We start from the raw sequence: 18,045 nt of genomic DNA on the forward strand, positions 1-18,045 counted from the left end.
TTATGATTTGATGATTGATGTGATGTAATCGAACAGACAAATATATATATATATATAATGCACGGATTCTGGTATCTTCAAACAATGGACTCAAAATCAAATCATATATCTGAAGGTAAGGTGTATATTAGCCAACACTTTTGTCATGATGGAACAATTAACCAAATATTTAACTCAAGTAAGAGTATTATTATTTCACAGAAAATATTACTCAAGTAAACGTAAAAGTCTAGTGTCGGAAAACGTCTCCAAAAAGCAGAAAATGTTCAAAAAGGCTTAAAGTTTTTACAATTTTCAAATGTTTACTTTATTCTAGTGTATTTATACCTGTTGTACATATGAATTATAGTTTTACACCAGACGAGTTGGTATTTGTGGAAAAAAACTAAAAAAATCTGTAGAAAATGACAGGAAGTGACATCACACAAGGTCATTACAGTCAAAGTTTATGCATGATTTACACAAACAACTTTCTTTTGACTCTCTAAACATTAATTCAACATAATAAAGTTGTTCTCATATATTTTTATTTGTCAAATCAAAATAATTGTGACATTAGATATGTTATTATTAAAAAAAGAAAAATCCTGTGCTGCCGGCCTCAGCATTGTTGGATCAAGTCCATGCTAAACTTCAACATTGGAGGGGTTAAGATCCATGACTTATTTTAAGTGTAATAGGTCAATTGTGTGTTTCATTAAGTTAATAACCCCTTAAATAGTCAATTTTACAAAGCTGTTTGGATACAGAGTGAACGTAGGCCTATATTCAGTACAGAAGTTCCTCCACAGACACAACCACAAGTGTGAGACTGGGACTGGGGCGTAGAGCTGAGGTGTAAAAAAAACAGTTTTAAGAGTGATTAGGGTGTTTATGGGGGCGAAGGTGTGGGGGAGAGCTGTAGGTGGTCCCGCATCTCTCTCTCCGCTGTGAGGACGATGGACACCAGGCTGCACCAGTGAACCTGGGACCAGAACGTTGGGCCGAGGTTGATGGAAAACTCATCATTACAATAACAGTGGGCCTACGCTTCTGAGGAGGACAGGAACAATATGGCAGCTCTGTGTCTCTTTTCCATGTGTGGGCTACTCTTTCTCCGCTCTGAGGACTGTGGCTTGGATATCTGAAGGTGCAGTTTGATGTCAATGCTCCAGAGTCGGAGGAAAAGCTGTTACTGGAAGTGTGATTTTTGACTTTTCATTACTTCCACCATCAAAACAACACAATGCCTACTTAATCTATGTAAATGAGACTTTCTGATGTTTCAACACTTTATTTGATCACAAACTGTACTCTGTGGTTTCGGTCTCAGATAATCGCACAATGGCACTTTCCAGACGTGTTTTGGATCACAAAACTTGCTTTTATAATCCTGCTTGTTAATAGTCCTCGATATAATCTATTCAACATTGACTTATTGATGTCTCTTTCCTTTGACTTGCTCACCTTATGTATTCAGCATTGCACTAAACCATTGTGCAGCACTTGAGCAAGTTCTTACGCTGGATGTCTTTACAAAAGTAGTGCGTGAAGTGCCTTGCCAAGGGACACAACAGTACGTACACTGACTAGAATAATAATGTAAAGGTTGATGTGTAACATGCGTTCCATTTGAGCTACAACATCTAAATTCCAGTTCCATTTCATTTGATAGAGTTGCATTCAAAATCCCCTTATTACATGTACCAATGCATGAATAAGAAGTATATGATCAAATAAATGTGAGTAAATAAAGAATATTTGGTAGCATGGCGACTTTCTTTCACGATGTGTTTGGGTTGCCAGGTAGTGTAGTTGTTATTCAGCCCTTGTGCCGGGCAGAGGTGTGATGATGGGCCGGGGTAATGATCCTCGCTGCCCACTCATCCGCACCTCAAACATGTCTGCCAAGTCAAACAGCAAAGCGCTCGTGCTCGTTCTCGACCCATGTATTTTGTCAAGGCTCCGGTGCAAGCTGTTATAGTTCCACAAGTTTGATGAGTCTCGACACCTTCACCTGAGCTCGGGGTCATTTCTAGCTTTACGTCTCTTCTGTGGGGCCCCTTACTTTGACACACACATGTATTAATCTGAAGGATAAATACTGGAGAAAAATGAATTATAAATACATTTAATACATTAAATCATGAACAATAGCGAAGAGCAGTAACAGTGTCTTTTTCTTGGTTTACGTTACTTGGTTCTTCTGTTTCCATCAGGTTGTGGGGCCCCGTGCTTGTGTTTATTTTACGTATAAATACTGACAGAACTATTGTACAATGTAAAACTCTATAATAAAGCTTCTTATAGAGATTTCAATACCATGATGACAAACAAACACGCTTTTTAGAGATTATATTATTTTCAACACAAAATAACAGCTGTTTTAACATATATATTACCACGTGATCTTATTCCTGATATAAGACTAAGACCATACTAAAATTATTCACGAAAGTTCAAATTTTGTCCTTTTATGTGTAGTTTTTTTGTTTTGTTTTTTCAGAGCAAAGATTTAATTGATATGATAGTTTGCATTTTTAAATGTGTATAAAATGCCTTGAATCTTGACTAATTACTAATGAACCTGTTAATTGTAATATGAAACTGAGATTTAGCTCTTTTTGTTGCCATATGTGGTTAGCATGCTAGCTAGCCAAACGCTTCCTGACAAAACAGGTGCTCGCATGGTTTTACAGTTTATGTGATTGCATCCTACAGCTGCAACAAAACGTCAACACTTTAGGGGCCAAATTCAGTTTGTCTTTGTGGTGTGGGAATATGGGCCTTGTGTAAATACAGGCGTGTCCGCAACAAAAACAACACATTTTTGGCAAAACCCGTTATTGAGTAAAGATCTCGCCTCTGGGGCAGACAGTCTGTGGTGTTAGCTTATAGCGCCGGCTGCTACATAGTAAACGGTGTCTTTCCTTGGTAATAAAGTACAATCTTACTAAGACCTCTTTTACATATTGGTGCTTTTACTGCCTTGGTGTCCTTAGGCAAGACACCCCTCGCGCCTTGCCTTTGCAAGAATGTGTTTTAGTGTGAGTGATTGATGTCACATTTCTGTCAAGTCAGTCTCAGGGTCGTTTCAGTGTGTAAAGGAATAATACTAGTGTCCAAACCATATTTAACGTTATTTTAAATTAAACTAAACTATTATCATGAATAGGGCTGCACAATATACAACAAAAGTCTGTATCACAATAATGGCACACATTTAAACCATGAATATATTTGTTTTAATACAACTGAAATTATAGTGAAATATTACAATCTATTCAAATATCACACTAATACAGATATTGGAGTACTTTACACCCATAATCCAATATATTTTGAAAAATCGTATGACAGGGAAAATCTAAACAAACATTCCGGTTGGTACGCTTAGTGTTTCCATGATTATTATAGTCTCTTTTAACTAAACTGAATGTCCCTCTTGTCGTTCTAGCCGGTGCCCATAGACGACTCGTTCTGCGGTCTTGACATAAACCAGCCTCTAGGGGGCTCTCAGCTGGTCACGGGTCACACCTTGTACACGGAGACCAGAGACCGCATGACCTCCGTCACCTCCTACGTCTACAACGGCTACTGCGTGGCGTTCGTCGGCACCAAGAGCGGACGCCTCAAGAAGGTAAGAGCTGTTCAGTGTTTCCTGTGCGCTTCTTCTGGCTGTTCAGTGTGCCGCCGTTCCAGTTCCTCTAAATGTTTGATGCCGGCTGTCAACAGAGGGGGTGATAGTGAGTTGCATTTACTCCAGAAGGAATCGTACGTAAAAGACGGCTTTTTGAACGATTTGAGTCAAGGTTTGGCAGTATTTTAGATTCTCGAAGCTTCATGTTGATGTGGAATAAGTTATTAAAGCTTGTGAACTTAAGTCATTTAATTTAATGTTTTGTTGGATTAAATTTCTAACCTAAATCTTTTATGTAAGTTTTGACTTTTTAATACTTTTTAGCCTTAATTGGAGAACAAATTTATTGAGGCGGACGACATATTGTAATTTTTGTTCTGGAAATAAATATTGAAACTTGTTGATTTAAGTAATTTAATTTAATGTTTTGTTGGATTACATTTCTAACTTAAATCTATTATATAAGTTTTGACTTTTTAATACTTTTTAGCCTTATTTGGAGAAAGTATTGATTGTGGTGGACGATATATTGTAATTGTTGTTTGAATACAGAATACACCATCCATACTTAAATGCTATTTCTGCACTTTGGAAGTTTATTTTATTGTCCATTAACATTTTGTGCAATAGCTGAACCTGAGCCACGACATTCACAGCCACTTGTTTGAATATTGTCAGAATATTGCCTTAAAAAAAACATATATATTAATTTTTGTCAATATTGCGTACCCCTTCTTTCGATTAAAGTTACAGAATTCTTGCTTGAGTACATACGTTTGGCCTCTCTGCACTTTTAGCTTTCACAGTGTTTAAGGAGAACTGCAGTGACCTCGCACTGGATAATACTTTATTCTTATGTTTAAGTTTGTTGTGTAACGCTCATTCTAATAAGCACCTGTTTTACCTGTGGCTCTCGGGCTTCAGTGAGAGTGGGTTATTGTGCTGTAGAGGTGGGACAACACAGGACACCAAAGGGGTTAAAGGCTGCTGGCCACTTAATAATGATAGATTTCACACCCGAACTGCAGGAAACAAGGTATTAGGCAAGACGGCTTGTTGACAGCACTGACGACGAGGAAAGTGTGAAAATAAAAGAGGCAAAAGCGCGACTGTCAATCACACATGTTTGGCTAGTTAATGTGGAGCAGCTGCTGCAACTGCCTTGGCACTGCCGCTGCCAGCTGATGCACATGCCACGAGACTGCGGAAAGACATATTTGTGATAGAGATTTCCCATTTCTGAATATGAAACTCTTTTGATGGATTTACAAAGTGGGCCCAGAGTATTTGGCAAACTATTTTTGACTGGGAGTCTGCTAGTGGACTTCTTTTTTTGTTATTTCAACCACTTTTCCCCAAACTTAGCTTACAAACACACACAAAACATTGAAATCTGCAGGAAATAAATGGGCTTTATCTTGTAATCCAAGCCTGTTATAGTTAAACAATTCTTAAACAGACATACTTAATCACTTGCACAATAAAATAACTAGAAGTAAACAGCATATACATACATTTAACAGGTTAAAAACAAGTAAAAGAGATCAAAATGCACAACTAAATAGTAAAAAAGTGCCAATAAACTGTGTCTCCTCATGTAGTTGAGTCAAGATTCCGAGTAATTTAACTTGCGTAGATATTTATTTGTTGCCGTGCGGTGCATCGTTGTTATGTGTTGGACAAAACCTATCCGTGCATAGTGATGCTGCTCATGTACGCTGCTCGTAGACAGCTGATGGAAGGATTTGTCAGTAGCACAGAGCTCCTCCTCCCACGGGGGCCAGGCTGGCTTTGATTGACAGCTGTAGTGTGGCTGGAACTGGCGAACACACACACACACACACACAAACAAACACACACACACATGCGCTGCCCATAACAGCAGCTGCAGGAAGGATATAAAGCCATGATAATACCTGTTTCATCAAAAAGGATATCTACTGTACAAAATGAATTCAATACAAAATGTTCCTCTTGATTTGAGTAGTTTAACGGTTGCCAGATTTTCTTTTGTCATTGTATATTTTTAATTTAAATATGAAACTTTTCTGGTGGAGGGTTCGGCCATGTGTGTGTCTAGAAATGTAATTTTTTGTTTCAGTATCAGTGTTATTTCACGACTACGATAAGATTGGAGCTGTGTACGGTTTGATAAATAACTTGTGTGGCTCATCATTTGCTCATGTTTTTGTACATTTAAGAATCGTTTTTTGGGGGTAATTGTGCTTATCGTGGTTATTGTGTAAGTGGCATATATATTTATATTATCTGCACAATATACTGCACTTCATGAGGTTCTCTTGTGACCAATCAAAGTTAAATAGTTGGATTATCTGACAGTTTGACCTAAAAATGAAATAAAACTGAATTAGAAATATGTCTTAACTACTACATTTCAGACAGACAATCATTTCTTTTTGCAGCGTGAAAGCCAGAAAAGCCATCTTTTTCAAAAGATCCTGGGTTATTTCGGTCTCTGTCTACTGTATACATAATTAAATCGATGGACCAATCAGGCGAGAGCATTCATTCTGCCTAATCCTGCTCGATAATGTAGCACCTTTTTCTGCCTGTTTGAAATGAATCACGACAAAGCTCCGTTTTCCCAACATTGCAGCCATTTTTGAGAGTAATGGTTAGCAATATATTGTACAGGTAAAAAGTACAACAGTAAGTTCTCGCTCAGTTCACTTTATGGTATACTACGGGTTTATGCGGCTTGTTGTGTTCTTTCCTTTCTTTAAAACGAAACATAAAAACTTCAATAATCAGATCATTGCCTGGCTGTGCAACTCCTACATTTAAATCAAATCGGAATCCAATCATTTCATATCAGCTTGGGACTTTTTAATCAAGAGCACTAATCCTGCAGTGCAGTGCAGTTGCAAATCCTCCATATGTTCTTTGGAATAATGGATTGACCCATTTCCGTGTGTTAAATGGCACTGGATGAAACCATGATTTTTTATGTTCATACAATTAAAACTTTCGATAAATAACGCACATATAAAACGAGGAAACATGGACATTGTCGCTACAGCAGTAAATATGTCTTCCAGTTTTCCCTTTATGGAAACTCCCAGTTCAGCATATGCAAATGAGCCATGCCCAGCGGTTGGACTACCTCACAGAGCCATGACTGTAACCACAGGAACACCACGGCGAATCCCAGGAAATGAGGAAAGCCACCTGGAGGGAAGGTGCCCCGACTGGCCAGAACTCGCAAATGAAACCTCCATCAAAGAGGGAATAGAGCAGAACAAGGTGACTGTGGAGAACACGAGTTGGCAAGTGTCGCTGTATATTTATTTAATGTTTCGTGCGACATTACAGGAATCAGTAAATATTTGATTAGTCCAGGCCTCATTGGGGTTTAGTCAGCTTTTATGCAGCTTGTCAGTTTCCTTTATGTTGCAGAACCTTCCGATAGTCTCTAAAGTGGATGTGTGATGCTACTGGATGTAAAAAGAACCCACAGAAAAACAATAGTGACACGTGTCTGGAGAGAACATTAAATAAAGCATGGTAAAACAGAGCACAGTGGCAGAGTGGGTGGTCTCGCTGGAAGAAGGTTGCGGGTTTAAATCCCCCCTAAAAAAAGGTCAGGCTCATTCTCTGTGTCTGAGCATTTTATTATTCTTTTTTTTTTTTACTTCCTGTGCTCCAACTTTTAAAAACACATTGTGCTTTAGCGTGACTCACTTTGGAAAAAAACAGCAAATAGTTCGTCTTCCTAATGCAAATATTCTCAATTGTTAAAGTCTTGAAAACAGCAACGATCTAGAAGGGAACATCATGGATAAGTTGCTTTTTTCTGCATCTGGTGGTGTAATAGAAATGATTTTAGTTGTCCATCATCACGTTTATACAACCTGTACAGGAAGCGATTATTGTCTACATTATAGACGATTTAAATTATGAACCACTGAAAATACTAAATAATTCATCATGCAGTCAGGCTGTGCCACGATGTAGTGAGATACTGCAGAAAACAGAACTTTTGGAGCCCTTCTATCACCGGTGTGTGGCTCCAGTGACAGTTGCTGACATCTCCTGCTTACATTTGAATCCAGGGCTGCATTAGAATGCTACAAAAACGATCAAAATAATTAAGAAATGTATCAAACTTGAATTTGTAAAACGATGATTAGAATAGCATCAACGACGCCGACACATGACTTACAATTAACATTTTGTATTAGTTTTGGTGAAAAAGAGAGTGGCCTTGCATTATTGCATTATTCATGTGTTTACATCGGGGGTGTTATCCGCTGGCTCCCTTAGGTGTCACAGGGATTGGGTGGATTGGGTGACCCGATGAGCCGGGTCTGCACCTCCTCTGCTCCATGTAGATAAGCTGCTCTGGAGCTGTCGGGAGGCAAAGACGAGGTACAACCCTCTGCCAGCAGCCAACATCTGACTCTGTACACGGACAGGATTTCGGATGCTTTTCTGGTGATACTGTAGATTTATGCATGTAAGGAGGGAAGAACATGATTTTGTTACACATGGATGGATTGGAGATGTTGGAAGATGTGAATACATTTCTGTCTCCGGGGTATCATCACGGAGTTATTATAATCAAACTGGGAGCTCTTTGAGACTGGAATGTACTGTTGTTTGTTTGCTGCAGTGGCGTGCAAAGCAGATAGAAATAGAAAGATAGTTTGTTATGGTGTGTTACTGGGGAAGACCACAGTATGTCCATATGTCTGTTGAAAAAAAATATCAAAATAACAAACGTATTTTGAAACTAACAATACAGACGATTTAACAAAAACATTTCTTCCTTTAAAGTCCAACCTCTGCTCCAACTCTCATGCTTTTACTCGAAGATTGGCAATTGACCCCTAGACAAGCTTATCATTGACTATTGGAAGTGCCTGAATCTCGATCTCTCTCGTGTTCAGACCAAGATACAACCATGTAACATGACAACCCTATCGGTACGTCCACGATGGAAAATAAATGCAAGTAGCAAGAAGATGCAGCTGCTGGGGAAGGAAGGAGGCAAGCGACTGTGGAAATTCAGCTCTGCCAAAGGAACCGGGCCTGCACCGCTGCTTGTAATTGGATTGGCTCCGTTCCCAAAGAATTCCCTCCTCCCCGCTCGCTCGCACAATCTCGTAGCATCCCTGCTCCAGTCCCTAAACCCAACAAACAACCACCGCCATCACCTCCTCCCGCTCTCTCATCCCTCCAGTCGACCAATTCCCTCTGTATTCTCGTCTGTTTCTTGAGATTTGCCCGTGCATGGCGGAGCAGCGGGGATAGTGTGGTCCCGTACAAGGCTTTGGAGGGGATTTATTTAGGAAGAGGGGTTAAGAGGTGTGGAGCAGTAAGCAGCCACTAAGGTGAGGACAATGGAGGAAACACTTATACAGTGTCGCCGCTGTGTGTCGAGATGGTGGAGCAGGAGCTGGGATTCGCATGACGTCACATTATTGTAGACCTATATTTTAAAACCGTACTGAGACTTAAATTAACAATCAAAATGCAGATGGTGTTTGTACTGGTTTATGCTTAAAGTCTATGGCTTATATACATTTGAAACAACAACTGGCTGGTTTATGTCTACTATTTCGGCATAAATAATCAAAAGTGAAATGATCTTACCGCGGTCGCTTCATAAAGAGGTGCCATTATTCAATCTATTGATGTAATGTTTGTCAGCTGAATGCATTTGAAGTTATAAGATTAACAGTGTGATTGTTAAAAAACATGAAAAATGGGAACTAATTCATTTAAAATAGTTTGCAGCGTTATAACTCACTTTCCTAGCATATTTCCGGCATTTTAATTATGCGCCGCGAGTTTATAAGCCCTTTTTCACAATCAAAACCAAATTTTGCTGAAACAATAAAGCTAGCATGCTAACGACAGCCAACATACAGCACACAGCGGTCTCATTTTTGGAACTAAACAAACTTGAATTGGTACAGCCCCTTAAATATGGCGAATAATGATACGGTTTTGCGGCTCATATGTTTGGATATTTCTTCCAATCTGTAAAACAACTCGGACAGCTTTCCAGCGTTGCAGAACAGCGTCAAAAGGAGGTCTAAAGCGGTGCGTGGACTTGTGGGTGGCACCCGCGAGGCAGTGATTGATCGTAGAGGGCAGAAGATGTGCACCTCAGCAGAAACGTGCTTGAGGGCAATCGATAGTAAGGACTTCAATGTGTTTTCTACAGCTACAGTAAAAGCAATTATGATGATTATGTTTGGGCAATGTTTCCGTGCAAAGTTCTTTGAGTGGAATGTCAAACACGGCAGGGTCTGATTTTGCTTTAAACATTCTTGGACAAACGCTAACTTGGACACATAAGACAGTCTGCTAGTTTATTTGAGGACATGGTGTTTTGGGCATTGTAGATCACAGTAAATCAAGTTTTGCCTGTTTATTTGAACATGGAAGCAATTTAGGAACAATGGAGTTAAAAAAAAAAAAAACATTGATAGGGTTGTAGGGCTGTATGAATATGGATGATTAAATAAATGCACAATGTCAATGTCAATGTCATCGCTCCTTTCTAGTGTTGAATTTGATATTTGCTACCACAATTATGATATCAAAACACAGTAGAATGTCATTTTGAACACAAAATAACAGTTGTTCCTTAAGAGTACAATATGGTCTTAGTTCTATTCATGACTGATCTAAAACTATTCAGAAAAAGTCCAGATTTGTATACAATTTTTCGAAATGATAGTTTTAGCTTGATTAGTGTCTGGACATGGATTTTTAAAATAGTTTTTACTACCCTACAGTCCACAGTGAGTTGCTCTGTACCTTGTGTCTCTGAATTCCAAACACGTCACGGTGGAACTCTGTAGTTTTTAATTGCTGCCAGAAATGATCTCCAGCGCATTCGTGTATTCACATGACTAAAACATTGCATCATCTTAATTGGCGCTGATTCCGATTGGCTGTGTGGGGTTCTCTTTGCACTTGACGATCCCACGAGGGCCCCGGGATCGGTGGGAAGAAACAATGGTGTTAAAGAGAGGAGGAGCGGGGCCTTTGATACAGAGGGAGACGGAGGGCACAGCTGCGCATGTCAAATTGGATGTAGAAACTCATCCCAACTGTAGATGACTTAGAAGCTTAGAGCAAGTTCTCCACAAGCACATTAGGGATCCCCTTGTTAATCACACTTCATTCCCACATTGTTAGAGTGAGAATTTACTACCGAGAATGACTCCTGCAGTGGCAATGATCTGGTGTGACAATTGTTAGCCAGAAAGTCAAGAGATGATTGCCCTTTGAAATCACTTTTGTCTTGGTTAATGGGTTGTGTTCATGTGGCATTGTGGCATTTGAAAGAGAAAATAGATTAATAGAGGTAAAGGGCAGCTCAGAAATCTATTGTTTGACCTGGTTTATGGTTAATATAGCTCTGTAATTAATTGACCTATCCACATGCAACTAAGGGTACATCAAAACTGGGACTAAACATAAACCCAGACTTGACTAGGACTAAAAAAGGACAATTAAAGGACCAAACCAAGTCAACATAAGGACTACATTCGGCTCTATCCATGACCAAAAAAGACAAGTGTGAATGCACCCTAAAACTGTAAGAAAACAGACAAGAAAACATGAAAATATATATCAAGGTCATTGAAAACTATGACATTTTATGTAGAACGTTAACACAAATTTAAATAATTTAGAGAAAGAAAATTGCAAGTATGTATTGCAAGTATTATTCAGAACAAATCCTGGAATAAAACAGGACTAGAAACCTGGGCTCAAACCTAAACCAAACCAGGACAAGTCACCCTATTGCTATTCCATTTTGTAGATTTATTTTAAAAATTGGCAATCGAGTTATACAAGCCACTGCCCTCCATCTAAACAATGACGAATAGTAATAGCTTGTCGTAAATGCAGCCTATTACCAGCCCATGCGTCAGTAATTGCGCTACATTAGCATCTGGACTTCAAAGCTCGGTTCAGGTGCTTGACTGGACAAACATGCTCTTGAACTGGTTAAATTAGCAGACGCGGCCTGGTCGTCTCCCGTGGCAAGTTTAGCGACCAAAGCAGCATGTGTTCTGGAAAAACATTAGCGTAGCGAGGCCGGGGATAGCAGCTGAGGCTAATGCTAAACGTGTTGGCGACTTGAAAGAGTGGTACAGGCAGCTGCTCCTCCAAGGCCCCTGCGGACAAGTGGTCAACCCCCGCACAACCCCCCCAAGCCTCACCTGCTTCATGTGTGCCGCGCTTTGCTGTAAGGCCGGTGTTTTTTATGGACATGGCAGAGCAGCTGCCTGTGTTTGTTTTCAGTCCCAACAATGCGTTTGCTATGGCCCACCTGGACTGTCCCTCAGGTTATAAACTGAGAAAGTGCAGAAGGGCTATACTTCTAAAGGGCTACAACGGGGATGGGGGAAATGGAAAGTGTTTGGTGTTTGATGATGGATTTGGTTGACAAAAATATGCAAATGAAGACTTCTGGGCCAGGTGGGGCTGTTATGCGTGGCATTTGCATGTTCTCCCTGTGTCCAGGTGGGTTTCTTCTTTGTACTTTGGTGTACCCGTCAACTAAAAACATGCACTGTATAGGTTCATCCGCCCTGGCTCAATATCCACAGAAATGGGTTTGAAAGAACGATCGAATGCGTCGGACGAGGGCTGGGTCATATCAACCAAAGTGAATATCTAGAAACTATTTTTGAGTATCCTGAAAATGATGAATAAAAATATGATATTATTCTGTTTTTTGCCCTGGTTTTGCCCTGGTTTTGCCCAGGGTTTGCCCTGGTTTTGCCCGGGGTTTGCCCTGGTTTTACCCTGGTGTTGCCCTGGTTTGGCCCTGGTGTTGCCCTGGTGTTGCCCTGGTTTTTGTCCTGGTTTACCCTGGTTTTGCTCTGTTTTTTGCCCTGGTTTTGCCCTGGTTTTGCTGTTTAGTCTGGTGTTAGTCCTGGTTTCTCCCTGATTTAGTCCTGTATTGGTCGTTGTTGAAGACCTGGTTTAGTCCTGGTTTTGTTCCTGGTCTTGCCTGTCAATTCAACAAAAATATGTACATATGTCTTTAAATTTAAGTAAGTTAAACTTAAGTTTAAGTATCCAACAAATGTGAAAGGACGGTGAAATTACCCACAAAATGTAAAATACCATTGTATACTTTATACTTATATAGACGTATACTTTACTCAAATATCACAACTTTTTTACTGCAATTTTTAAACTAAACAATATGTAGGGTATTCACATTTTGCATATCTTCAAAAGCTAGTAGACTACATAAACCTTACTCATTTTTGGTATAGTACTATCTTACTTGAATACATATATGGGAAAATATTAATTTAACTACTATTGTGAATGTTGCAAATCAAATTAAAAAAATTAAGTTGGTTCAAGTCATAGTTGTACTGTTTGTTCAATATTTATTTTATTTATGCAGCATTTTTCATGATTTACTCTACTATTAGTTATAAATGGGTTTTCACATTTTACTGGCCGTAATTGCCTCGCGATAAAATCAGTTTTCAATCATCACAGCGTAAACCCTGGACGAGCCCCCAATTTGTAACGTGTCACTCACACTGGCCCCCGTACGACTCTGTTTGAGTGAGAAATCTAATTAAATCTACACAACAAGTAATTGCAGCTTTTTTGTTTGCGTTCTGTTGAATTGAGATGAAATGCACACTGAATGCACCTGTTGATACAGGCCGACCAGTGGAACATGGCTAAACAATGGGATGATACTTTGTGAATGACAGCTGCCAGCGCGCTCCTATTACGCTCATCTTCAGGGTTGTCGAGCTGCAAATTGCCTGCCATAATTTTAATCAGGCTAAACTGAGCCGCACAGCCTCGGTTTAGCTAACGGCAACAGCGAGTGGAGAGCGTAGCTTGCAGTTATTGTGCGGGTAATAGAGTTTTCTCCTCAGCAGGTCGGTGGAGTGAAGACGAAAATAGACTACGTTTCATTTTGTCAATCTAATTATTTTCAGATTCAGAAAAGTTTGTCTAGTTTGTCTACCTGGTTGTTTGAAACTTTATATAATTTTATAGAATCTAATTTGTGTTTTAGACCGTCAAACTGAGCCACTGACGTCACCCAAATATTTTAAGAAATAATATTTAAATTGTAATTACCGTACTTTTCGGGCTATACAGCGCTCCGGAATAAAAGCCGCACATGGAATTTACGAAGAAAATAGAACTTGTCCATATACGTGTTGCATCTGTAAATTAATTTCCCCGCACTTCTACGCCAATGTAATATTTTTGGTATTTTTGGCAATAAATGGGAAACGGCAAACATGCACTCGCTTTGTTTTGCTAAAGTTAGCATCACTAGAAATAAACTACGGCAGTTACAAGATCAGGTCAGCGTTTGGTGATATTATGATGAATATTTCAGTTTATATCAGTCTCTGTCGTCTCTGTTATACAGTCTTCTTCATCATCGTGTGCTGGCTGCTCATGCAACTGTACAAACAAAGAAAAAGTTTTTCTTATGCCTGACAAATATTTCTAACGCTTAAGACCAACTATTATTTTATTATCATTTTTTTTTAAATTAAAAAAAATTAATCAAAAGATTTAAAGATTTAATCCAGTATAAAAACAGTCTAGACCAATTAAGTTTTAATTGTCATTTTTTGTGTCTGCCCTTGATATTACCGAGACACCAAAGTGACTCTGCTAGTATTTATCAAGAAAATTAAAATACTTCCATTTGAATCATTTTTAGCTTAACTGTACTTTGCTTGGGAACTTTTACAGACATCACTAACATTGCCGCATTATTCCACTAATCTCCCCTAATCCCCATTTCCTTTGAAAGAATGGCAGGTATGTCTGTTCCCCGTTCTGTGTGTCTGTGTTGTCTTTTGTTGCCTAATTGCCGTACACATCCCTCCAGTTAATCTGATGAGCGCCGTGTTCATTGGCGTATGAAGGAGTAGGATGTGTCTCTGTAACCGCTCCGAACCTGGCCCCCACTTGACCCTGTCCCGCTCAGCTCTTAACCCCGAGACAGAAGAGAGAGACGACTCCCGCAGGAGGCATGTTGTGTCTATGTGTCCTGCTGGTATGTGGAGCTTTGGTTTATTAGAAGAATGTAACATTAAACTCATCCTGGACAATCTGAGACACCAAGCTAATTTTAAATGAGGCTGCGTTCACTTCCGTCCTAGTTTGAGCTGAGTTTAGTCCCTGTTTACGTGTTTATTTACTACATATTTATGACTTCATTTGCAGATGAGTGCCATTTTAAAAAGTAATCTTTGTCAGGCAGTTTACATTTTCTACAGCCGTGTTTCCAAAGGCCAAATGTATTTTACTGCAGTTAAGTAGTATTCCATCCCTCCTTTTCAGTGATACTATCTGAGATGGTAATAACAAAACAAAAAAAAGACTTTCCGAAGTGTGTTTCAAAACGGAAATATCTGTTTTTGCCATTGAACTCGGTGTTAAGATGCTAGTTTCCGTCTGTTGTCCCTAGTAACACAAAAAAAGAAATACAAAACATTACAAAAAAGATAACATAGAATAGTAAAGGCCCAGAGTTAATAATGTGATTTGAAAGCGGACAGTGATGGATATTCTTTTATTGTCAGAAGAAGACGATTCCCTTTCACAGCGAGCACGGTCCAGACTGGTTTTGGTCCTGTTCTAGTCCTGGTTTTGTCCCGATCTAGTCCCGGTTTAGTTTCAGGATTGTTCCCAGTGTGTTTATTGTGCACGACATAATCAGATGTATTCTTGTATTGCCGTGAGTAACCCCTGGAGGTCTTCTAAATCCCTGCATTGGGTTATTAGCTGCCAATTCCATTCTATATTCAGTACAAAAAGCTGCAGTTTAGCCACTCATATGATGCTCTTTCATTATTCCTTTGTCAGCCACAGCTTACGTTTAGTTTTATTTATATTTCACACAGCGTCCGGACTTGCCAATTACTTTTAGATCTGCCTCTTTGAAATTCCGTTGCTCCTTTTTATTGTGTTCCTTCCTTTTTGTGTGTGTGTTTTTTTCTTTTTCTTTTTAGAATGCGTCCCCGCCGTCCACCTGCTTTCCCCTCTCATTTACGCAACACTTTTTCACTTATTTGTCTTTCCCTGTCTCCTTCCCTATCACACTTATCCTCCCTCTCCCGGTCCCGCTCCCTCTCTCTTCCTCTAACACTATTACAATGACACAGCCTTCCCTGCAGTGATCTCATTTATCACATTCAGAGCAGTTCACTGTCGCTCGCTCCGCCTCCTCCCCATCCTCCCCTTCCTCCTCCCCCCGCCTCCCTCTCCATTCTCGGCCTCTAATTGCTTGCTCTTTTCTTTCGCCGGAGTCTCGAAGGAAGCGTATTTCATTATCTAACAACCGGAGACAAACGCTCGCACGCTGCTCATACGTTCTCGAAAACTGCTCGACTACAGATGGATTTTTTTTTTTAGGCACAGGCGTGTTCGCGTCGCCCTCGGTTATGCAAAATCCCACAAGACGCGGAAGACAACAAAAGCTCTCACGGCTGTAAATGTGTTGTGTTTCTAGTTCATTAATTAATTGGTTAGTGCACTGATTTTTGTTGTGTTTATTCATTTTATTGTGTCATTGGCGAGGGGGGAAAAATGAAAGAATAAATACTTGAGTGCTTCCATATTAAGAATTTAGTTCAAAAGTGAGATTAATTATGCCATTGTTGATTAGCTGTACATTTTACCAAAGGCTGTTGCTTTCGTTTTGATGAACAACGTTATTACACTCATAAATAAGTGCAGAATGGCCTCTCGGGTTTAGATGCATCTGACAACGAAAGCAATTATGTGAAAGTAGAATCCATCAGAAAGCACAGAGCAGAAAGCAAAGGAGTTGGTCATTTCACTCTTTTACAATAGTGTCACAACTAATCGTTAGTGTTATGGATTTTGTACTTAAGGGGTAAATGCTTTATGGACAATAAATGAACATCTTGGAATATGGGATATATACATGGAAAAACATGGAAAATACCACAATTGTTGTTTTGGAGGTATGTAAAATGAGAAAATTGAGTGCATTGCCTACAATTAAATTGTTAAAAAGGATCATCTAGTGTAATCTCCCAAACAAAGGTTATAATGTGATATTTCTGCACTTTTGTGGTTTATTTTAAGGTCCATTCACGTTTTGTGCGATACTTGAAGCTCGATCAAGACATTTACTGGCACATTTTAGCACATTTTCTACATACGTTTCCTTTGGGTGCCCCTTCCTACCATAAATACACGTACTATAGACCAGGACATGTAAAACTATTCTTACTCTCATTGTGAACATCCTGGTTGAAGGTGGAACATGTCTCAATGAACGTTATCTGGACATTTTCAATCCGATTCAATCTGAAATGACCTCTGATGGAAGTCAAAACATCGATTTCTGAAACCTTTTCCTCCTTGGCCCACTACTGGATGGATGTGGAATTACACCAGCTTCATGGTTAAAGATGCACTGTGTTGCTTGTTATTGCTTTGCCTCATTTTACAGCATTTACATATATCATACATGTATTAGAACACGCAAAGCAACAACATCTGTAGCTACAAGCAGGTGGCGAACCCTCCACATGAAAAGTTACGCAATGCACTTTTACACTAACGTCTGATTCATTATAAAAAACTTCATTGCGTACTGATTTTTCTGCATCGATATAGTCCGTTTGTTTTGTTCAAATGAAGTTACAGTAGTCTGTGTTTGACTTCTGACCTCTCAGTTCCATTTCTTGTTTCCGTGCCGACCTTGCTGAAGTACAGTGACGCTCACACAAAGAGCAAACATCTTTAGGACAGAAAAGCCCGAAATAGATTAGAGGGGCGTCTGTCAGAGTGGATGCCTGGAACCGTGCCAGGATTTATTGATTTGCTTTACAAAGCACTTGAATGGGCCAGATAACTGTGATTAGCCAATTCATTAGTGCGGTCGGCAGAGTGCTCCAAATTAGATAAAACGGGAAAGAGGCAGGACAGAAGCGCTGCTACTTTGTCAAGTCGAACAGAAAGTCCTGCAACAGAAGGTGAGCGTAATCCTATTTTAATAAAAGTTGGACCTCTGTGTTCCTTTTCATTGTTCAATTTAATAATAGTAATAATAGTCTAATTGAACATTTGATGAAAGTAACAGCTGGAAGTTGGAGCAAAGTAACAAAGTGGGCTTGTTTTTGTAACTGTAAATTGTTCAACTTATTCAAATTCTATTTTAAATTAAATTGAATAAAATTTGAAATCATTTTTTAAAATATATTTTTTCATTGCGATTATGTTGAACTCCCAAGGTTTGTGATAATAAAAGCACATTTTTGAAGTAATTGTGACGTTTTTTCTTTCTATTTGTAATTCAAGTTGTAGTAGAACACAAATATCTTCCAATTAATTTCTGATTCCGCAGTCTAATTGAATACATGGCTTGAATTATGGAAGATTTATGGAAG

General features: G+C 39.3%; 1 protein-coding gene across 1 annotated transcript in view; it reads left to right on the forward strand.

The window, feature by feature from the left end:
* plxna2 (plexin A2) overlaps positions 1-18,045 on the forward strand; it is a 312,486-nt gene that overhangs the window by 54,436 nt on the left and 240,005 nt on the right. Inside the window, exon 3 of the mRNA XM_072449250.1 lies at positions 3,437-3,619. Within this exon, the coding sequence (XP_072305351.1) occupies positions 3,437-3,619 (183 nt within the window). The remainder of the gene's footprint in view (positions 1-3,436; positions 3,620-18,045) is intronic.

The sequence above is a fragment of the Eucyclogobius newberryi genome, unplaced genomic scaffold (genome assembly GCF_026437365.1).
Source record: "Eucyclogobius newberryi isolate DKJ021-1_F unplaced genomic scaffold, fEucNew1.0.hap1 SCAF_17, whole genome shotgun sequence".
In the NCBI taxonomy this organism is placed as follows: Eukaryota; Metazoa; Chordata; class Actinopteri; order Gobiiformes; family Gobiidae; genus Eucyclogobius; species Eucyclogobius newberryi.